The sequence below is a fragment of the Pinus tabuliformis genome, chromosome J, assembly GCF_031772625.1.
Source record: "Pinus tabuliformis cultivar Carrire ecotype Pingquan chromosome J, CPIR1, whole genome shotgun sequence".
NCBI classification, from domain to species: domain Eukaryota; kingdom Viridiplantae; phylum Streptophyta; class Pinopsida; order Pinales; family Pinaceae; genus Pinus; species Pinus tabuliformis.
Genome location: NC_142295.1, coordinates 1,429,606 through 1,453,784, shown reverse-complemented (window position 1 = coordinate 1,453,784; position 24,179 = coordinate 1,429,606). Strand labels below are relative to the sequence as shown.

The window sequence follows — 24,179 nt, the reverse complement described above, 5'->3', positions numbered from 1 at the left end:
GTTAATAAAGTAACATAATATTTCGTTTATATTAAGTGCTGGTTAATATGAAATGATCATTCACTCTCATCATGATGATGTAAACATAGTTTTAAAAACCAGAACCGGTGACTGGACCGGTCCACCTAATAAACCGGGTTTCAAACCGGGACTGGTCAGATCTAAATGAACCGGTCTTTAAAAAAATACATGAAATAATTAGTTTTTAATAAAAAAACTATTTTTAAGATTTAAAACCATGATTCCAAACCAGTAGAGACAAAATATGCAAGGTTTGCTCCTCTACATACCATGTAAAGGTGAATATATCAAAATGGCATCGAGTGCAATACATATCAGCAACAAAATACACAATCAGTGAGGCTCTAAATGGCCTCTAGAGTCCGAAAACAATTTTCTAAGCTATAGGGTTACTGACCTACTACAAGTCTACATATCAGTGATCAACAACATGATCAGTCCTCATCATGATCAAACTCTTCACCACTACTAGACAAGAGATCATCAACATGAGCTACATAAATAATATGGCTCAGAGTTTGAGGACTCCTAAAACTCCTCTACAACTTTAGTAGTAGTAGCAAAAATAGACATAAAAACTACAAATCACTGATCAACGTGGTCACTCATGAAACTCATCATTGATTCAAGTTTCAACGTTACTAGAAATACATAAAAATCATCAACAAGAGATACATAAACATCATCTAGCTCAAAGTCTTTAGACTTGGATTGCTCAACCTTATAACATGATAGAAATTGAAAAGGTTTAACATGCCTAACCAATGGTTTTGGTTTGAGTGAAGGGTTCATCTCCTCAACCTTATAATGTGGTAGAAAAAGATTAGCATGCCTAACTAGTTGTTTTCCTTTGAGTGAAGGGTGCATTCTTGTTAAGGCCATGGTAGAGGAGTTCGGCAATCAATACCACCAACATCAACAAAGTTCAAAAATCAATGCCACCAACATCAAGGTTCTGAAAGGGCTTCATGCTCTTGATCAAATTCTAATCTCATACCCTCATGCATGATAGAATCAAATGGAAACATTGCAAACCCCCAAACCATGAAATCCTGAAAACCATTAAGTTCGCTGAATTTTGAGTGAAATCTAAAATTCTAGTTTCTCCATATGAAATCTAATGAGGTCGAAACCTCTCTCAAACATCCTGAGTCATTTCATGGTAATGTTAAAAATTTAAGTAAAAGTGGCATTTTATTTAATTTTAATTTTACATTTTATTTAATTTTAATTTTAATTTTCATCCTTTTACTTTAAGAGTTTAACATTACCATTAATTCCCAACATTTCTAGGTTGATATGTGTCAGGAAAATGAGAGGGTAGGCATGTTTTTCTTGGAGGGACTATTTTTGGAGGAAAACAACCCCAAATTTCCCTCAAAATAGCTTCAAAACTCACAACAATGCATTATGTGGGGTTTATAGTTGCCTTGGCAATAAACCAGCCGGTTTATGATGGAACCGACTGGTTTGACCATAAACCGGCCAGTTAGGACCAATTTTTCTAATTTTTTGGTGAAGGGAGGGGTCAAACTGGGTTTTTCTACCGGTTTGACTCCGGCGGCTAGTGAACCAGCCGGTTTGACCGGTTACTGGTTCAAACCGACCAATTTTTAGAACACTGGATGTAAATGACCCTTTTATCTTTTGGAATACAACACAATGAAATTGATTTCTTTTTGAATCACTGATTTGAAGTTTTTTTATTGTGCATGTTCATTATCTAACATGTTACCAGAGTCACTGTTGCCTCAAAATCTAGTAGGCCTTGTGAGAGGCCTCACAAGGCAAAGGCTAGATGTTGTTGCCACAATGAGGTGGATTGCCACTGTCACCTAAACAATCCTCCTCTTGCTCTTTAGTGGGATTTCACTACATGGGAGGCTTCCTAGTTTACACCTAAATAATATTCTAAGTTAGATGGCTTAAGGTGATGTGAATGAAAGGCTAAGTAGGGGTACTTCTTCAGCGAACAAGAGCATAATTCTTTATGTGTAGGAGTAATGTAACATATACAAAGCCCTAAAAAAGGCACTCATGACATACGGTTTAAAGATATAGATCAACAAAAGGATGCATAAGCATACAAGTAACAAGAAAAGGTTTGCAAGTGATATGATCAACAAAGGGAGAAGGAAAATCTTCAAATTAAGCCTTAGCTAATGTTAGGGTTTTTCCAGGGCACAAATTGCTTCAAGAAGATGATGTTAGCCCTAAGAGCGAAATTCAACCATGAAAAATACTAGATTTTGAGTGCCAAGGGTCAACAAAGATGAATTCAAGCTACTTAAGCTTCAATATCCATCTAATAAGTACCCTAATTGAATTCAACTCTATGGCCTAGCCCCAATGACTTAACTTAAAGTACTAAGAAAAATTGAGAAGAAAAGATAACGATTCTTATGATTTTTGACCACCACAAGGATTCCCAATGCCTTTTCATACTTGGGTGATGGAATCTTTAGGGCTAAATTTAAGAAAAAATAAATTTATGCTTGGAGTAAGGGGGAAAACCCTAGTTTTCACTTGATAAACCCTAACTATCTTTTTATGAGGGGAGAAATTAAATAGGGGAAAGCTCTCTAGGAAGTCCCTTGTGGTGATCAAGGAAGACTAATTTAACATACAATAATCAAGCAAGATTTTGCATAAAAGATATGCATTTAGACATGGAATAAGAAAAATCCTAGCATAGTTTTATAACATAAACAATAAAAATCTCCAGTTACACTTCCAATCCCTAAAAGACATCTCCAAGACACAAATCATTCTCCAATAGCAATAGCTCCAAAAAGATCACATCTCTGCAAGTAGCGAGTTACATCTAAGCTAAGTTGAGCTCTCTAAAGGAGGTCGAAGCCTACAAGCGATGATGGAAAGATACATTGGAGTGATACTCCATTTATATTAGGTCAGTCACTTCCATTGATTTTCCTAAAAGCCCTATGACAAGTTTAATTTTGACTGAACACGAAGAAAATGTGTTACAAGGCAACCTAATAACTCAATACAATAAAGTAAGCCATTAATAGCCCACTAATGCCCACATTTGTGGTTTGAAGCTCCTCCTAAGCACATCATGCCCTTTTAGGGCTAACAAAGCTCAAAATGCAAGATAAGGGCTAGATGTATCTCCAACCATCATAATCAACCATGGATTTGAGGGTTAGGCCTCAAATCAAGTGTCAAAACATCTCCATGTGTCAAAAGCCATCTCTAGGTGTAAAACGTCATCTCCATAGGGGTCATCAAGACAACGTGGTGCAATCTCTCTCAAGCTTTGGGGCTTCCATGAGGTGGTACAAGCCCTCCCTAATCATGTTGGGGATGATCATCATCATTTGGGCTTTAGATCAAGCATGCCCATCAAACAATGTCAAGGCCAACCTAGGGGCATACTGGGTCCACTAGGTACATCATTAATAATCTCCAACACTAAGCAAAGTGAGCTCAACGTTTTAACATCTGGGGGTGCTTTGAGGTTTCAATCAAATGTTGGAATTATCAAAATGCCCATTGCTTTACTGTGGAGGGGCAACACTGCATCTGCAAGGCCATCACTGCTCTTCGGAAGTGTAGTATGACTTGGGCATCATGTGGAGTGAGTATGGAGTGGGTGTGCCCTAGGGCCTAAAGGCCTCTGTTGCTCTGTGAAGGATCACTTGGCAAAACCATCTCAAACTCAAGTGGAAACAACCACTCATGAGAGACAATGACCATAAATGCATCATAGTGGACCATACCTAATTGTTAAGGGTATAATATGGCTTCAAATTGGGATCACCTTCAAATATCTAATTAGACCAAGTCCCATAAAAATGTTCCCTACCTTGTTAGAGGTGGCAAGGTAATCAACCATATTAGGTGCTTCCAGCCCATAAGGAGAGGTGACATGTCCAAGGTCAGCCCTTCAATTCGTAGGTGTTTGTGATAGTGGTGGCAATAGAGGGGAAAGGCTTCATGGCTAGTGTCATAGCCATGGGACCAATTGATGGAGGTCCATCGTTCTGAGTGTATAGATGTATGGAGGGAGAAATTGTGGAGGCACAAGTTTCCCCTTTTTTTGGCCTGCTTTTTCCACCCCTGTGATGTGGTTTTTACTTATTTTTGATAATGCTTTGATATGGAGCATAACTCAAGCGTCCAATCTTGATTTTAATTAGCATTTACTTTTTTTTTCTATATAATACTACCTAAGCACCCGCAGGGGATTTGAACCAGTGACCTATCACAAGGAGTGCCTTAACAGTACACCCATTCACCGTCAATCCAAAGCCCTGTGGGCTAATTAGCATTTACTTACCCCTTAAGGATGAGTTGGTTTTTTGCTCATCAGGGATGGGACATGCAAGGGTTCCTTATTATGTGATGGAGTATCTAGTGCTTAGGAATCGGGTGATGGCGAATGAGGGGTAGAGCTCATGCTAGGTCGTGACTCAAGAATGTGGATGTGAGGGTGCCAAATCGCAATGAACCAATGACAACAAACTTGAAGGATGTATATGACATCGAGGGAATGATGAAAGGTGTCAAGTATGAAATGGTTATGGACATGCTACTTCAATCCAAGTTTTCCAATAAGTTCCCCTCCTTTGACCCTAGGGCCTTAGAGGAGGTCCCACTGGAGTAGGGCTAAAACTAACCCCCCTGGTAATGTGTGAGAGCAAGTTTACTATCAAGATTGGTTAATCATCCAGATCACCCCTTTATCCATGTTAGAATGCCCAAAACATGAAGTAAAAGCACTTGATTGCAAAATGGTTAAAGTGCTTGCTGAGTGGTAGCCCACCTTCATCCAAGAGGAATGTTGGATGGTGAGAGGTGTATGACCTGTGCAAATGGTGGAGGAATCTTTCATGTCATGATAACTAAACAATGTATAGGGTCACTATCTGGCTGGCTATCCAAGATAAGAGAAAATATTTGTCCAATTGGGTTACCCACTTTTGGTTGGTAACATTTGGCTCCAACTCGGGGACATGTGCTCATCGTAGAGCACATGATCCATATGCTCGAATGGGGAGTTCATGAGAACTGTAGCAATCCTTGGGATCATAGACGTGTTACTTGCACACTCAAATCAACTTGTTTGCTAGCATTTGTACAGGATGTTGATCATCACTGTTTCGTTTTTATGATTATACAAAACTCTAAAGAAAAGAAAAGGTTAGCTAAATGCAATATAATCTAGGATTCAACACATCAACATGAATAATGAGTAAGTAGGATGCACACACAATAATTCAACACACAAATGAGATACAACTACTTATTTAACAATGGATCAGGTTCCACTAAAAAAGGTGATTTCCTCCCACTGGGGAAGGTAGGAGTTCACCATCAAGTTTCGCAATATAGAAACATCTAATCCCTACTTTTCCATGGACCCTAAATGGAATAGGGTTATTGTCGACAAGGACTATATCACCAACTTGAAAGTCCTTACCTTGTCTCTGAACCCATTGCTTCTTTTTGTTTTGGAATGTCAGTTTCTTATTCTTATTTCGAGGAGTGTTCTTGACTTGGTAGACATTCCTTAATGACGATTCAAACTCTTTAGGTTTTTCAAGAACCTTTGGCTCAAAGTGTGTATGTTTAGAGTGTAAGTCTTTTGGGGGCATGCTAATGTTGGCTTTTCCAATGGCTTGAAGGAAGGGAAATGGTTCTATGTCTTCCACATGCTCAGGCATGTGTGGCTCTCTGTATAGGATGAATGGTTTCCCATCCACAGTGTGTATAGTAGCATAAAAAATTGATATGCACTTTTATTTTGAAAAATATATATTATTAATGATTGAATTATATGAATTACAACAAGAGCTCCCTGATATAAATACCTTGGCGGGGGTGCCATATGAATAGACATGATTCTCATTTCTCTTAATTAATTATTAATTATGGTTGTTACATTGCCACCCCCTCTAAAAAATTGTGTTGTTCTCAAAGCAAGGGTAATGAGGGGTATTTTTGGCAAAAATTTTCTGTCTCCCACGATGAATCTTCTTCCGGAAGGTGTTTCCATTTCATAAGGTATTCTTTGATGGTTTTGGAATATATCACTTTTTCCCTGGTGGCCAGGATACCTTTTGGTTCTAGAATAATTCTTCCTTCGTCATCAAGCTTCGGAATTCTTGTCTAAACAAGTTGGACTTGTCCCAACATCTTCGTGAGGCATGTCACATGGAAGACATTGTGCATATGACAATTCTCTAATAATTCCAATCCATAGTCTACTTCACTAATTTTATTGTTGAATTGAAAAGGCGCATAGAATTTTGGAGTCAATTTGTTTTTTCCTTGTTATTTAAGGGATATTTGTTTATAAGGTTGGAGTCTTACAAATACTCAAATCGCCTTCTTCAAACTTTATTTATAATCTATGCTTGGTCCTGCTTGTTGTTTCATTCTATTTTGATCTGTTGCTAAATTTTCTTTTAATATTCTGATGATTTTTTGCTCTTCATCAATTTGATTCTTTACTTCCTGGACGCTAATGTCAGTTAGTGCAAATTCCTTCCACCTTCGTGGTTCATACCCATATAGGCCCTGGAAGGGAGTCATTTTAGCAGATCTGTGGTAGGTAGAATTATACCACCATTAAGCTAAATGTAACCATTGGGACCTTTGCTCTGCTTATCTGTCACAAAACAATGGAGATAAGTTTCCAAACACTTTATTTACAATTTCTGTTTGGCCGTTTGTCTACAGATGGTAAGTTGGAGTCATATTGAGGGATATCTCGGTTTGTTTGCAAAATTCTTTTGAAATGTTCCCTTTAAATTTAGGGTCCCTATCGCTAATAGTGACCTGCGGAAAACCATGCAATTTGTAGATGTTCTTACAAAAGAGACAATCTGTTTTGCGAAGTTCGTCCTTTTCACTGCCATAAAATGCGCACATTTCCTTAATTTGTTAATCATGACAAAGATCTTATCTTTTCCATCGGACATGGGTAATCCTTCGATTAAATCCATTAAGATCTCTTCCCATTTTTGGTTAGGAATGTGTAAGGGGTGAAGTAGCCCAGGTGTCAAAATATTATCATTTTTATTCCTTTGACATGTTTGACATTTGGCACTGGTCCGCAAGTTAGTGCGACCTTCCTCCCTGTAGCAGCTCGGGTATATGAACCTCCAAGAATACTGCTAGTAGGTGTCTTGGTCTCACATTGGGATGAAATCTTCCTGCAATCAAACCACAGAGAAGGACTCCTATGCATGCCCAGATTCTCTTCAACCAACTTGGCCTACAACTCTTCCTTCACAGCTAGTCCAGATCTAGGGATAAGGAACTATCTTTTGCCCTTATCCGCACTTTGTATTAGCTTCTAAGGTTTGCAGCCTTCTTGTACAGTGATGTGTGGTTTAACGGTAAGTCAAACGGGCGAAGCCCGGGAGACCAAAGTTCAAATCTCATTGAGTACAGTGACCTGCTGTGGTGGCGGCTAGAGGGGCGGACCCCCCCTCCCGCGGGTCTGCTCTTGCTAAAATCATAGGATCTTAGCATATCCGACTTGCAGGTGGTTGGTTATGCTCTTGGTGTTATAGTGGCAGCCATGAGGTTTGATCCTGGGTCTCCCGTGGATTAAACTTGATAGTTACCGATTCACCATGTGGTTAAAAAAAAAGGTTTGTAGCCTTCTTGTTGCTCATGGGTGGATGACTGCTGCCTATTTGCAACCCTTCTAGGCCTCTTTTCCTTGGGCAAATCTTCTTTTTGCTTGAGGTTTGTTGAAAAATGTAACTAGGTCCGGTCTTCATAATGGCATGTATAATTGTGATTTTATGTATTTAATATAAAGAAGAAAAATAAAATTATTATTGCAATGCTTGTCTCATGGGTTTCATGAGCAAGGAATTTTATTTTCAGTTATGGCTCCCATTGTGAGCCTTTAGGATTGGTCATAAAGTCAAATTAAGTCAATGTCATGTATGAATGTTAAGTTTTGGTATGTTCTATGCTAGAGCAATTTATTTAAATTTTCACAGTTAGCAATCACATCATCATTACGATAAACTGCAGATAGAACATAAATATAAAACGCAGAAGACAAGCCAAGACAAGAGGACACAAGATATGGCGCGAGCCAGGGACAAACCCCACAATGTGTGGGGAAACCCTTTGATCAAATCTTCTTTTATCTTCAAAGTTCAGCAGAGAGAGAGAGAGAGAGTACATTTACAATAGAAGTCAACACTTTGACTTTTGATATCCGCATGAGATCAGTTGAAGACATATTGCTTCAACTGATTCTCTAAGGTGACTCGCTCAACTGTCATTGGGTTGCTCCTATCATTGAGCTACTCTTTGTCCCAGATTTGCACCTAATATTGCTGATCTGCATTTAATGTATGTTATGCTGTCCTCATCCTACAACATCCATCATCACTGTCTTACTGCTGCATCACTGATGTTTTCAGTACAGCTACCATCATTGATAACATCATTATTGTACCATGACTGTCCCTTGAAATTACCACAGAGGTGATCTCTGCATCTTCAAGGAGATCATGATCTTACAAGAACTAGATCATGACTTTGTCACTGATCATTCTTGGCATAGCTTCTTCCATTATGCTATAACTATCACTGTCATTACTATAGCAGCTCTTGACATTGCTTGAAACCTTCGTAACTGCTTCTCATGGTGCCCAGACTTCCAGTAATTTCCAACAATCCTTTTCAACATGATTGTGTAAGATATTTATGCTGAGACTGAGGTTGTACCTTAAGGATCATAGTGATCTCCATTAATCCGAGACAGGGAGAACATCAAGGGTTCTAAGTTCTTTACATCACATAGATTGCTTATGAAGTAGATCTAATGAGATTGTGATCTTACCTTCCATCTAGGCCGAGACTGTGATGGTTACTGCCTCTGTCATGAATATGAGACTCATTATCACTGTCACCATTGATGCTGCGTCTCACCAATATGCCAAGTTTGTCTTACTGTTTTATGCCACTTCAAGTATGTTTGCTTCCTGAGATGCGAAGTCACTTTCTAGCTCTTTCAAGCCATCCGAGCTTTCTGTCCTTAAACCATCTGATGTGCAGACAAACCTTTGATGCATGACTGCGGCTACTGCGGCTCACTGTGGTTACCTTACGTGACTGCGGCTACTGTGGCTCACTGCGGTTATGTTACGTGACTGCAGCTACTGCGGCTCACTGCAGTTACCTTACATGACTGCGGCTTCTACGGCTTACTGCGGTTACCTTGGATCCACTGATCTATGACTTCTTAACTCCTGTTGACTGCGGTTTACTGCCACTGTTCTTTGTTCCTTTGAGACTGCGGTTTATTGCGGCTGTTCTTTGTTCCTTTGAGACTGCGGCTAGGTGACAGATAGATCCTCTGACCTGCGTATTAATATTTATGCATCTGAGAACATTACAACCTTTATTGACTGCGGCTCTTTCTACTGCAGCTAGGGCATCCAACGTATTCTCTTTTGTGTCTTCTCCTTCTCCAAAAACCCAAGACGTGGAGAGGAGGAGTTCACATGGAGAATGTGCTACAAATGACATCAAATCCTCTCTTATTTATACTAAAAATGTAGAGGTTGAATAGACACGTCGGTTGGGCTTCTAGAGCCTACATAAGAGCTGGTCGGCTTGACAATAATTATATAAACAAAATAAATTCATATCTCCATAAATACTTATTGGAATCGGATGATCTTTGGATCAATCCTACACCTCTCGACGAGAGGGATCCAATAAAATTATCAGCTGCCATAAATAAGCTGACCCACATGGAGTTTGGCCCTAGTTGCCAATTTAACAATGAAGGACCCTTCTTGGGCATGTTACATCTGTATATGAGTCAAGGAAAGTGTCAAAAGGCCCTCCAAGACCATGCTCAAGCTCCTCTAACAAGTTGGCCTCAAGATGGAGTATTGAACCTACACCAAATGGCATGTCGGCCTATGGGCTAGGAGAAGTCAGCTTATTTGAGGGACAAATCACTATATATAGGGCAGCTCGGCCTCCATTTGAAGCAAGAATTTTCGGTAAAGCAATCTGCAATAGAAAGAAGAGCGAAGATCACAAGGAGTAGTCTCATAACCAATGAAGTGAAAGGAAGGGAAGAGCGAAGTTGTTTGGGTTTGTTTTAGGGCTGATATCCATCACACGTGCGAAGAAGAGAGGCATCATCTACTGCAGGAAGGACCGAGATACCACAGTCATATTAAGAGGGCAGTTTTGGGAGAAGAACAAGGTGATTCTCAAGCCGAGTTGAAGGAGAGAAGGTCTCCATCTAGAGCGAAGAGAATCAAGGTGTTTCACTCTCATATACCTCAGCTAGGGTTTCTGAATTAGGGCCGAAAGTTGCAGGTCTGTTCCTAGGAACCGAAACTCTGAAAGATAGTTGAGAAGAAGGAAGAATTGAGAAGTTTGACTATCGTTGACTCAAGGAAGAAGGAGCTCATCAAGGAAGCTTTGTGACTTGGTCTTGGAGAGGCAAATAGGTCAAGGGTCTTGGTCTTGGTATTCGTCAATTGAAGTCTCTATAAGAAGAAGAATTCGTTTGGGTTTTCCTCTCAAGTGGGAGAGGTTTTGGCCTTGGTTAATAGCTTACATTCTGTGTCTCTTCATTGTTTATGCCTTGGTAACTGTTTGATGAAGAAGAACACTATAATAATCTAAGTAAAGGGAAGATCCTAAATTAAAGAAGTAAAAAGCATTCACAAGCAGTTATCAACAAGGTTAAGCTTCATAAGGAAATCGTCCTCATCTTGGAGCAGGAACTCGAACCTTCAAAGAACCCTTCTACCCCTCCACTTATCCTCCTAAGGGTGTTGCGGCCTAAGGTGCTCAGACCTTCCCTTGGGCTACATTTCGACCTTCCTCTTTTGACCAAGCAAGCTCCCTCTCGCTTGATATCTAGCCTTATGCTAAGGCCTTTCTTAAGTAGATTTCCCAAGCCTTCTTAGGAACTCTCTAGACCTTAGGGGTTTGATCCTATTTAGACTTTGGAATTTCATTTTAATTTTCTTTTAAGTTTTCCTTTCAAAATTTTAAACCCCATCTGGGTCTAAAACTCGTTCACTTGGGTTTTTGCCCACAAAATCTTTTTGTGACCTGTTGATCATTGAAGATCACTTGAAGATTCCATGCGAGGATATGTCAGAGGCTTCATGTACCATCAGAGTTCATATATCATCAGAGTTTTTTAATTCTATCTTCTTCTTCTCATCTTCTATATTGTATTCTTTTTCCGCAAGCCCTACGAGGATGTTGCAAGGTGATGGTAGTGTGATGAATTGAGTCATGTAATAGGCCTAGGTAACTTGGGACATTGTCATCAAGTGAGTTTACCTTGGGAGGTTTTTTTTACCTGGTTAATTATTGGTACTTTTTAGCACTTAATAATTAATCGATTTTTTTCCTCCAAGCAATAACCCAAAGCCGGAGTGTGTCTTGATGGCAAGACCTTGGGCGAGTCCAAGTGTCTAGAGTCATTGTAACGTTTGTTATTGTAATTACATTATTACATTTTTAGCTGTATATGCCTCTCTATCTAAATTCATTTCTAACGGACTCTAATTATAATTTCATATAATTTCATTTCTAGCAGAATATACTTTTCAATTTTATAGCTCAACAAAATCAATTTAGACATATGTTAAGTATACTTTTCAATTTTATAACTAAACAAAATCAATTTAGACATATGTACTTACTTGGTTTTTCTGAGTTGGTGTTGATCCTTGGACGATGTTGTTCTCTTGATACCAAACCAACCAAATTCCTCCCTGCCTGTCTGGGATCAGTCTTTCCGGATCCCAAACCCAGAAGGCTTCGAAAGAGAAACCTTTTGGCCCTCGTGCTCAAAAACTCCAAGAACAGGGCCCAATTCTCATAGACCTATATCTGAAATCCGGAGCCCCAAGGCTCATTCGTCACTTAAATTTCTCTCTCAGATTCTCCATTTTCTTCCTCCCGTCCAAATTTCCGTCCAAAAGTGCCACCCCCCACTCACTTATCCTTTTTAATTTTATATAGGGAAGGATCCTTCACTCCAAAGAAATCCCACCCTCTTTTCCTCCAATCAACCTTGTCCTTATACATCAATATTTTATTACTTGAGTCGATCATCTTTATTTTAAATTACACATACATTAAATCAGATTTTTACTTAAATATATATTAGATGGAATTTTGAACTTTATCATTTCAACCGACTTTGAGAATAGGATCTTTTAGATACCTTAGCATGACTTGCCCAAGATTATGAAGTTAATTAACCTTGTAAGTTAATATGCATACTAGCGTAGTGCATGCAATGCATGCATATGTAGCTATCATATGCATGCCTCATATACATGCTAATATTCCTATGTTGCCTGTAATTTGAGATGGGTCGTTACAATCATTGTATGTTACCATAATAGATCACTTGTAGAATTTCGCATAATTTGATTAGGTCTAGCGGTTAGTTTTTTAATTTATTAAATTTCCCGCAGGGCGGAAAATTTAATAAATTTTGACTGTAAAATGTAATATGTCTATAGAAGTTGTATGGGGTATGTGTGCTCAAATTTTGTTAATTTTAGGTATGTTCTATGTTAGAGAAATTTATATAAATTTTCACAGTTAGCAATCACATCAGCATTAAAGTAAACTGTAGATAGAACATAAGTATAAATCGCAGAAGACATGCCAAGACAAGAGGACACAAGATGTGGTGCTAGCTAGGGACAAACCCCACAATGTGTGGGGAAACCCTTGATCAATTCTTCTTTTATGTTCTTCAAAGTTCAGCAGAGAAAGAGAGAGAGAGATAGTACATTTACAACAGAAGTCAACCCTTTGACTTATCTAGATCAGAGCATAGATCATCTCCTATAACAATGATACATGAGATCAGTTGAAGACATTCTGCTTCAACTGATTCTCCAAGGTGATGGCTTCAGCTATCCATTTCGTCCATTAGCTGCACCTTACAGTGGAGCACCATCTCATCTGCCTTCATCATCATGCTGCCCATTATTCTGCATTTTCCATTATTATGCAGCCCTATTCATCATCATGCTGCTCATCCCCATTATGCTGCATCATCATGCTGTCTCATCTATCATCATGCTGCCCTGAGTTCTTTCGAGATAATGAGATCACATCTATGTATGATCAATTTCAGTCATGATCTAGACTAGGATCATTATCACTCTTCCTCGAAGTATGATGGGACTGCCTCATGTTGTGATGATATAGTCTCCTTCTTTATGTATGTCGATACATCTTGTTGAGGTTGTCTATGTATGTCATAGTGAAGACTGACTTATCTTCTCTATCCATCCGAGGGCATCATCTTTTATTACAGGTATGCCGAGGCTGATCTAGATCCTAGATTTATCCCATATAGAAATGTGGATCTGTTTATGACTGCGGCTTCATAGTTACCCTTTACTGCTATAGGGTTTCACCATGAATAGCGCATCTGTTTTCCTTGTAGGGTTTCAACATAGCGTATCAGGTTTCCTGCGTATGAGCTGCGTGTCATCATTAACGTCATATCAGATCTTTCCATGACAACGTGTGAATTGTGTGTCACCTTGACTGTGCATTGAGCTGATTGCTGTGCGTGTAATCCATGTACAATGTGTAATATTGCTGCGTTGTATGACAACGTGTAATGCCATGATGCTGCGTTGTGTGCCTGCGTTAACTATATGCCTGCGTGTTCATGACAGCGTGTAATGCCATGATGCTGCGTTTGACTGCGTCTTTTCCATAGCAGTTTCTGTTGCTTCATTTATCTGAGAGGTATGCCCAGAATGAGATAGAAACTTCGCTTTATCATTTAAATATTCAGATCATAGCTATGCGCTGAACCCTAGATCTGTTTCATCGAAATGCGGATCTTCTTGACTTTTGACTGCGTATAAATATTTCTAAGAACAGCGTATTCATGAACAGCATCCAAATGTCTTCATGAACTGTGTTGGATTAAGTCTTCACAACAGCGTGGAGTGTCTTCATAACCAGCGTATATATGTCCAATGTACATAGAGTCTTCATAACCAGCATATTAAGCACTGCGGCTAGATTTGGGGTTTTCATGCTGTTCATAGTTGCGTATGTATCCCTTGAATGTTGTGCGTATATCTTCATAGCGTTTAGGGCATTTACGTGACTGTGCGTATATTGTGATATAGTCATGACAACGAACGTATATATATTCTTCATTGTTGTACATATAGATGATGCCTGCGGAACAACGTCAAGATTGTACTGCGGCTCTTCCAACGGAGCAAATACGTTGACTGTCTTGTGTAATGACTGTCTCCATGTGTATGACTTGTCTCCATGCTCAGCGTAGGATAATGGCATCATCTTGCGGCTAGGGCTCCTTCTAAGCCAACGTATTCTTTTGGTTCTCTCCTTCTCCAAAAACCCAAGACGTGGAGAGGAGATCACCTCAAGAATACACACCTCAAATGACTTCAAGTCCTCACCAATTTATACTAAAACATGGATGATGAATAGACACGTCTATTTGGCTTCTTGAGCCGACGTAAGAGCTGGTCGACTTGATAATAATTACATAAACAAAATAAATTCATATCTCCATAAATACTTATCGAAATCAGATGATCTTTGGATCAATCCTACACCTCTCGACGAGAGGGATCCAATAAAAATATCAGTTGCCATAAATAAGCTGACCCACATGGAGTTTGGCCCTAGTTTCCAATTTAACAAAGTTACACCTCTCACCCTTAACTTTCTACTGAGACACACTTTGAGATATAAAAAATAAGTTATGGACCCTCAAAACCCACTTTTCCTAAGTTTTGTGGTAAATGTGGCAATAAATTAGCCCCAAAATAAATTAAATGGAGAAAAATAAAAAAAACTCCATGTGACAAAATGACATGGAAATGACTTGGAAATTATCGCAAGTCAAAGAGCAAGTGAAGGAAGAGTCAAAGGGTGATTTGGCACATGACATCATTGAGACATTGAACACATGGGGAAATCAAATTCCTAGTTACAATTGAGGAGTTCGATTTGATGACTCGTCTAATCAAATTTCTTGGAGGATCTTGGAATGTTTCACAAATATTTGATTGGAGTGTTGTCTCCACTTCCAACTCCACTAACTTTCACACATGGCAACCACACTTTGAGTTTGGGATCCACGTAACACCCAAAGAGGCCCACACATTTCTTGTTGGAGGCTCAACACATGGCAAGGAGGGGATATGTCACTTCATGGCTTGATGACTGAAATTCGATGGGAGTTAACTCCCTCTTGGTTCACACTTGGCATCTACTTGCCTCACGCTTGGAACTCAGTTCTTGATGGAGAATACGTTGGCCACCTCAGGGATTTCGACTTGGATTGATTCCACATGTGTCATAGCCACTCCACACTTGGAATTCAAGTTTATCTTCTTGGGATCTTCTCCAAGTCCACTTGTCACATGGTTGTTTCATTTAGATTTGCTCCCAACTTTCTATTTAAAGGAGCTTTGGGCTCTCACTTTGTAATATTGATACGAGCTATTGGGCTTAAGGAGACTCTGCTGGATTGTATATTTGTTTCCAATTAATACAAAAGACTTTGGGGTTACATTTGAGGTGTTATTCTCATCGTGTATGGTAATATCTTGATATTCTTGCTTTCATCTTTCTACTCATTTCATTATGCTATTATTTCCATTATGCTTTTCAAGTTGTGTTGATGTATAGCTATCTTACATTAGCATAAGACTTATTTGCTTGCTCTAGATAGAGAGCGCTTTAGTAGATGTCCAATATATCTCTAATTTTTTCTCATCATTGAATGTGATTAAGCCCATATGGATTTAATTTGTCTATGTGAAGTTGTGTAGAAAATCTTTTTTTGGATCAAGCTTCGAGCGTGAGGGAAAGTTCTTGGAGGAACCAACCCATTGTTGAAAATATTCAAAGAAGAACCCACATTTGTTAATTTTCAAGGCCTCATCTTTCGAATTTATCTTGCAGTGACTTTTGGCTTTAGGCTCATATTTCAAACATATTTCATTTAAAATTTCTCTCTCGAAATGTTGTGCTTCATTGATATAATTTTGCTATGTTAGAGCTAAATCATGGCTAAGCAAAGATTAACGTCTACTCATACTCTTTAGCTTAGCCTTTGTAGACTATATGTACATATACTTTTGCAATTTTCTTGATTAGATTCATAGCTAATATTTGGTTTATATTGTAGCCCTCTCTAACTTGTTCTTGTAGCAGCTTGCGGGATTTATTGTTTAAAATTTTTAACAAGTTGTTTGTAGGACATTGGGCTCTCATTTTGAGGCCAGTGTTCAAGGACGTTGTGATCATTTGAGGCTCCATTTTGGCAAGACCAAGTTATCTTTGTGGGAAGCACTTTTCTCTCTTGGCCATGGGCTTAAGGAGGCCTAGCCTCTCTTGCTTTGTGCAAATTTTGCTCTCTTCAAATCTAATTTTAATATGTAGAGCAAGCCTTCAAATTTTCAGATTTCAAGGCCTTTCTTTGGCTTCATTTGTATCAAATAACTCATCAAGGAAAAGTCTATTGCCTAAGGCTTTCATTGTAAAGATTTCTTTGATCTTGGTTGAGGCCTTTAGGGGCTCTCATCACCTTGTAACTAAATTAATAAAAGGCTGATCTCATTTGTGGGAGCTTGGGAATTCTTCCCATGGTATCCCTTCTCTCCATTTAGAGGGAGAAACTTTGTGTGTGTGGATTGACTAATTCTTGGTTAGTTGCTCTAATATTCTTGACTAATTTCCCTTGCTAATTTCATTTCATGCATGATTAACATAACACTTATAGCCTTCTTGCTTTAGCACATGCTCAAAATTAGTTTATAATTTTCCATTTCCATTTTATTCAATACTTGTGCATTCCATTTACAACACATGCAAGTTTTATTTGAGCAAGCAAGTATTTCATTTTGGCAAATTTAAACTATTTCACTTTGCTCTACAAGTTTCTTGGGAAGTATTGCTTCAATACTTTTATGAATCGATGTTCATGTGGCATTGTGATTATTGATGATCATTTCTTGAAGTATTTCTTGTGCCATTAGATTTGAAGCAAGTTTATTTTATTTCAAGAAACATATCTTGGAACTTGTGGTTTTACATCAAGCTAATTCTTTCACATTTCATTTTCCATTGAAAGCTACTGGTGACATTTATTTGAAGGTTTCCTCTCATTACACTTTGTTTGGAAGCACTAATATCCACATGCATCTCATTTAGGCATCCTTAGTATTAACTTGCATCTTTAATTAATTTACGCCAAGCATAAGCTTGGTTGAAAGACTTTTATGACCCTCTCGCCCAACTTGAGGAACATAGATTCTCTTTTGTGGTTAACACGGTGACCTTGCAGTTGTCAGAGCCACAATCTTTGCAGCACTGGAGGCATCATGTGTTGGATATTCCAGGGGAGGTATCGTTAATACAACGGCAACCTTAGCTGTCATTTCCTGGATATCCTTCCAAAACAATTGAGAGAAATGTTACATCTAGATAGACATTTAAGTTAAAATTTATGAAGATAATTGCTCTCCACATTAGAGAGATTGCATTTCATGCTAATTTAATCATTTTGGAGCACTTTAGATTTATTTGCAATTTTATTGGTTTCATGTACTTGTCATGATGGATGACCTCATTGTTTCTTGATGTTATTATCTTATCATTTGACCACTTCTTTTAACAATTACAATCTTTATTTACATTTTGCAAGTAATATTCTTGGGTTGATTGAATTTCATTTGCAAACACTATTTTACTTCAAAGTAGCATTTTGCAAGTAGTGTGGATCTTTTATTTGTAACCTTTTGCTTTATTTGCAATATTTCTCTTTCATGTACCTATTGTTTTAGCTCATGATTATTGAATGATATTGTCTTATTACTTGAACATTTCTTTACGAGTACAATATTCCATTTGTGTCTTGCAAGTGATGTTTCATTATTGTTCTAACATTGTTCCTTTTGCATGATTGCTTATCATCGCATCTTTGAAATTTCTATCTGAGCAAGTACTTGCTATTTATTTTGAGCACTTATTTGTTTAAGCACTGGTCTATGTTTGGATATTTTGGAATGAATCATTGAAGGTTGCTCAGAACATTTCCTTGCTTGTTCATATTTTGGAATCAAGTTACCTTTGATAAGTTATCTTTTAACCTTAATCTCCTAGAAACTGACATTTCCTTTAATTAACGTTCTTTAGGGACCACCCCCTTTAACTTAGTTAGGAGAGAGCTTTAACGGAGAGAGTTAGGAATAGGTGACAACCCCATCTCTTAGTTTGTCACCAAGTCACACCTTGTGGGGTTGATGATTTTTCCCACACTAACTATGTGTGCAAGCGAGGCGGCAACATGAACAAAATTCTCACAAACCCCAATCTAAGCTTGTGGAATACCTCCCAAGCTACACTTTTCGACACCTCTTGCATCCCCACTTTTTGTAACTTAGACATGCATTTAGTCTCATTCATTTGTAACAAAATAGGTCCTTGTTATATTTCTTCTGAAGAGCACTTTAAACTATAATCCTTGGCGTTTTTAAAGTGAGGCATGGCACATTGTTAGTTGTCAATGCTATCTTGTTAGGATTGCTATCAGTTCTCATATTGATTGAATGCATTGAACAGTTTTGTTTAGAATTTCTCAATGTGTGCTTGAAATAACGCTTTTCATCTTCATCCAACTACAATCACTTCTTGTGCATTGTTCTATGGTGTACAAAATGATTTGCATATTTTATTGAGGAATATGTAGTAGTGGTGGAAGATCGATGAAAATATGCTTTGTTGCGAATTTCGTAGCATCCTCCCTTTTGAAAAGCAGCTTGTCTTGATGTTTAGGATTACAAGGCATTTATTTTGTCTGGTGCTTCTTTTAAGAAAAGTTCTTTATAAAGATTTCTGATCAGCTCTTTTAATGTTTGTTTCTCTTCTTATGTCAGATAATGTCTGCTATCAAGGTATTTGTATAGATTCTTTTAATATTTGTTGCTTACCTGTTCCTTTTTCACTTATCTCAGAGTAATTCAAGAACCTCAATTTCGGGATGACCCAGTTGCAAATCTGTTACATGGATTGATCTTACATCAGCTGTGGTATGATGGTGTTACCAAAGGATTAAATATCGGAGAAAATAGTGTGAATACTCCATTAGAAGACATGGAGATAGATATATCGGAAAACATTAGCATAAGTTGTGGCCCAGCTGCAAATTCACCTTTTGCATCAAGAGAAAACAGTAAAAAGCAAAACCTTAGAAGCTTGGATTCTGATAGCTCCATTGGGAATGAGAAAGAATTTTCTAAAGAATCAGGACATCCTTTTTCAAAAAAGCAATGCTCCAGAGGCACTGTCTATAATATCCATGAACATCATGTTGAAAGCACTGTCTATGATACCCATGAAAATGATGTTGCAGGTGCTGTCTATGATACTGGTGAACATCATATTGAAGGTGTTGTCTATGATACCGGTGAACACCATGTTCAAGGCAGTGTCTATGATACCCGTGAACATCATGTTGATGGTGGTGTCTATGATACCCGTGAACATCATGTTCAAGGGTTTAATGAAGACAGAGAGGAATGTTCTTCTAGTGATGAGGGTGATATTTCAGAAGCAATGACAGTAAATTGTTCATCTGGTGAGACATCTATATTCTTATATTTCATTTCCCACGTTTAAAATATCTTTTCAGTTGACTATATGCAGCCTGCTTCTGTTCTCTTTCTTCTCATATCTTATTTTTGTGAATTTTTCTATGGCACTGTGGAGATTGAGCATTAATTTATTATATCACAAAGATTATATTCTAGGTCACTAATGTATAAGTAATCTGCTTGAAATACACGTCGTCTGCTTTTACTTTAGCATTGCATGTGCAATAAATAAGCCCTTTCTTGAACCAAAATTAATGGCTGCATTTGTTTTTTTCCCTAGCACAAGAGGGCTATGGTTGACATCTGGAAGGAGTGAGTGAAACAACTATGACTTGGCTTTTCAATCTTGAAGGTTGTTTGTTTTCACAACTTAAAATGCTTATTTGTAGATTGTGGCGAGCTAAACTTGGAACCTTATCTGTCTCACATACAGCTAGCTTCTTTGATCCTAGTTCACCTTAATGACAGATGATGTTCTTGGTCATTACCAGATAATTATAGCTAATATTTTATTTTGTTGGGTCGTACTTTCAAAAGCTTGTTAAAATATGTCGAAATTTCTTTCTTAAAAAATGTTGGGAATGTGTGGTGGGAAGTTACAAAATGTTACATCCAGATCAGCACACATCATTATGTAATGAATCAGAAAGTTCAAAGACTATGAGTCATTAACTTGCCACATATTGACTTTGAACAAGTATCCTGGCACATAGGTATTGGTACGGCCTTGGAGGCACCAAACAAAACTGCACACGAATGCACAACTCACCTGAAGAATGGCTATATGATCCCAACAAAGTCTGGAAAATGGACATTCCCATAATAAATATTGTTTTGTTTGTATTTTAGTAAAAGACTCGAGATATTAATGAGAATGATCAAGTTTTTCTATATAATGAAAAATTAAGAATTAAAAAAAGGGAAATGTAATATTTTAAAAATCAGCAATGATTCAGGTTCATTTTCAGATTTAAATCATTCAAATCTTTCAGTCATTCTTCAGTTGAATCAACATTGAACGGTGATTAGAAAAATTTGATGATTCTCATTAATAGCTCGAGTCTTTTTTAAAATACTTAACTATATAAACAAATCAATATTTATTATGGGAATGTCAATTTGCCAGGCTTTGTTGGGATTATGTGGAGTCAGAACATGCAGCTATTATTCAGGTGAGTTGTGCATTCGCATGCAGTTTTGTTTGGTACATCCAAGGCCTTGATCTGCTCTACCTCTGTGGTGTTTGGCACTATTTAAGTATTGCAGCTCTGTTTGTTATTTGGAAACTTCACTGCAAACATGTTTTTGTGAATGCCGTTAACTACTCGTTTCCCTTTTATCATATGGGGAGACTGGATGTATGTATGCAGCTTTTGGCAAAAGGGTTTTGTTGATCAAGAATGACAAATTGTTAGAGCCTGGCGCCTTTTTGTTTTTATTTCTGTTCATGCAGCTTTATGGAAGAGGTTGTAAAAAGTTAAAACCATTGCATATATTGTTGTGTTTTTTTTTAATCAATGTAAATATATCTACGTGAATATAAGAAGTATTCTTTACCAAATAAATAAATAAAAACAACTATATACTTACAGGAAAGATGATATTAAATGCTGTGGGATATATAAAATGGAACCTTATATCCTCTTACATATAGCCACTAAAGCTGCAATAAATTTGTCTCTTTGGTATCCTTATTAAGAAGGTAGACTTTGGCAGACAATGGTGAACATACCTCTTGTTGCCAAGAGTATGTATATGTGTGTGCACTGTGTGTGTATGCGTGAGTCAATATAATAAATACTTTTACACAAAAATAAATAAAAACAACTGAATATTTACAAGAAAGCTGAAATTAAAAAGGGTAGGATATATAAAATGGAGCCTTATATCCTCTTCCTTGTTTTTTTTAAAGTTCGGTGGGTGAAACATGTCCAAGGGGATTGAACTTCTGATCCCATGGATACACAAGGGTTTGCTAACATGATTTTTGCCAATTGTGCTACCACCCGCAGACCTTATAAACTCTTCCTTATAGCTACTAAAGCTGTGATAAATTTAACTCCTTGGCATCTTTATTAAGAAGCTAGCCTCGCAAAGGCCAATGCACTCCTCCTAGTTGAATTTGGCCTTAGCCCTAGCCTAGTGGCTTGCCTTAAAAGGTCGAAAATTGAAGAAGATGCAAAAAAAATAAGTTTAGGAAAGTTTCTATGGTGTGATCACCTATGTGGAAGGGAAGTGTTTGATTCTTGGGTGATGAAGTCTAAAGAGAGATCTGCTAATGGAATAATTCAACCCTACTATGGAGTAAGGGCAAGAAAAACCACAGTTTTCAAAACCATAGCTATCATTTTATGAGGGTATAAATCATTGAAGAGAGCTTAACATGAAGATTCATTTAAGGGATTGCCACATATTCTATTAGGGTAATGCATACAATACTTTGCCGAGATTTCACAAAATAATAATTAACAAAACTAACACATAGAAACCCTAACAATAGCGGTAGATCCACCTAAAGGGATCACTTCCTGCTGGCTCATTAGCAGTGTTAAAAATTAGATGTTCTATGTTGTAACAATCACTTATCACAAAACTTCTTTATGCTGCAATAATTTTTAAGCAATTGTAGATAAAACATAAACCAAATGCACAATATAAGACAACCAAGAACAAAATGAGACACAAAGAGCTTAGGTCCAATGACCAGGGCAAAACCCACAAGGGAAAATCCCAACCAGATTCTTCTTCTATTATATATTAATTGTTCAACAAAGATACAAAGTACAATGAGAGATCAAGAGAATGAGTAAGTTCACCCAAATTTGAACAGGCTATAACATGTGTTAGAAAAATACAAACACAGAAATATTTTCTTATGTTGACAATTACTTGAGATATACTTGTATTCTTATTAAATTTCTTTATGCTCTTCTTTTATCTTCTTCTCATAAAGAAATAATCAAATCAAAAGCATGAAGATCAATGACACCAGATATAGGCACTCAGCCAGGGCTAAAACCCTTATGTAGGGGAAAACCCAGTCAAACTCTTCCACTAGTAGATTCAAATCAAATTGAGACAATTGAAAACTTTAGACTAGACAAAAAGACCTTCCTCTCTCCACCAAGTCAACCTTCCTAATTGATTAACTAAATTTCAGTAGTCACTTCTAGTCAAACAACTTCAACCCAACTACAACTCATAATTTCGGCCCTCCAGCTTCTAGAATTTCAGCCATACTGCAGATTTGTGATTTCAGCCCTCTTGTAGCAACCCAAAAACTTGCACATGTGGCAAAAAAGAGAGAATTTTGACTTCCTTGCTTGACAATTGTTTCCTTCGCTAAAGTTTTCTCGTTCTTTAGATATTTCACTCCTCTTCTCTTCTCTAGCAACTGTAGATCGAACTTACTTGTGTGGTGTATCAAATGAGGTCAAGTAGCTACCAATATATAATAGTTTGATGCTCCTGTTGAGGCTGACTTGTTCTTAATGAGGCCGACTTGTCTTCTTTGAAGCCGAATTGGTGAAGGAGGCCTATTTGACTCAATTTACATCAAAATAATTTTCTTTCTTGATATACAAAGCCCAAGAAGGATCAATTAAATGATGGCAAGGCCTAGGACTCAAGACAAAAACCCTAGAAGCCTACAATGGAGGCGTCGACCTAGAAATAAAATAGTAAGAGGATGAAACCGATGTTAATAAGTCATTTTTCTTTTATAATAAAATACTTTTTCTTTCTTTTTGACAAATACATTACATCATGATTCAAATATAATTATGAAGACCGACGCTAGTTACATTCAACACTCCCTCTTCACTGGGGAGGTATTCATAATAATACATAGGTATAGGGATATACTCAAAATGATATGTTTCTATGAAGAGTCACAACACACGCAGTGCTACAGATTAGATACTTGACCAAGGTATCTAATTGGTTGGGACTAAGGTGTGTTCCAAGCTTTAGCCACTATAGGTACCATTAGGATTCAACTCTAACTGTTGGGTCCCTATAATACTAGTGATTACCCCATTACTATTGTAGTTATACCCCTTATTTATATTGTTGTGCCCCTATTACCCACATATTGTTATTTCTGTGCCCCATAGAATCCCTCTATTATTATTTTTGTGGCTTTATATTATTATTGTTAGGTCGGCTGGATTATATTGTGACTCCTATATATAGAAAGGAGGTTTTGTCATTTGTATCATCCAAGAATTGTTCATTTATGTAATGTAAAGGAGGTTGCCCCCTCGAAGAGGCTGAATTCTAAGGCGTTGATCTTTCTTTTCTATCTTTTCTTGAGCTGGTTTCATAACATTTGGTATCAGAGCTTTGGATTCTAGGGTTTCGCTGCTCCAAACAGGTCATCGTGGCATTTTCGCTATAACTTTTTTTCGTGACGTTTCAGAAGTCGCAAAAAAAACCCATTTGAGAAGAAATCGCGCTGAACCTTGGGTCCGAATTTCAGAGTTT

At 37.7% G+C, this 24,179-nt stretch overlaps 1 protein-coding gene across 2 annotated transcripts in view; it reads left to right on the top strand.

Moving 5' to 3' along the window:
• The window catches only part of LOC149225118 (TAF RNA polymerase I subunit A), a 179,891-nt gene that overhangs the window by 16,724 nt on the left and 138,988 nt on the right, over window positions 1-24,179 (top strand). For both annotated transcript variants that reach the window (XM_089376920.1, XM_089376921.1), the window contains exon 4: window positions 19,056-19,678. In XM_089376920.1, the coding sequence (XP_089233046.1) occupies window positions 19,056-19,678 (623 nt within the window). The remainder of the gene's footprint in view (window positions 1-19,055; window positions 19,679-24,179) is intronic.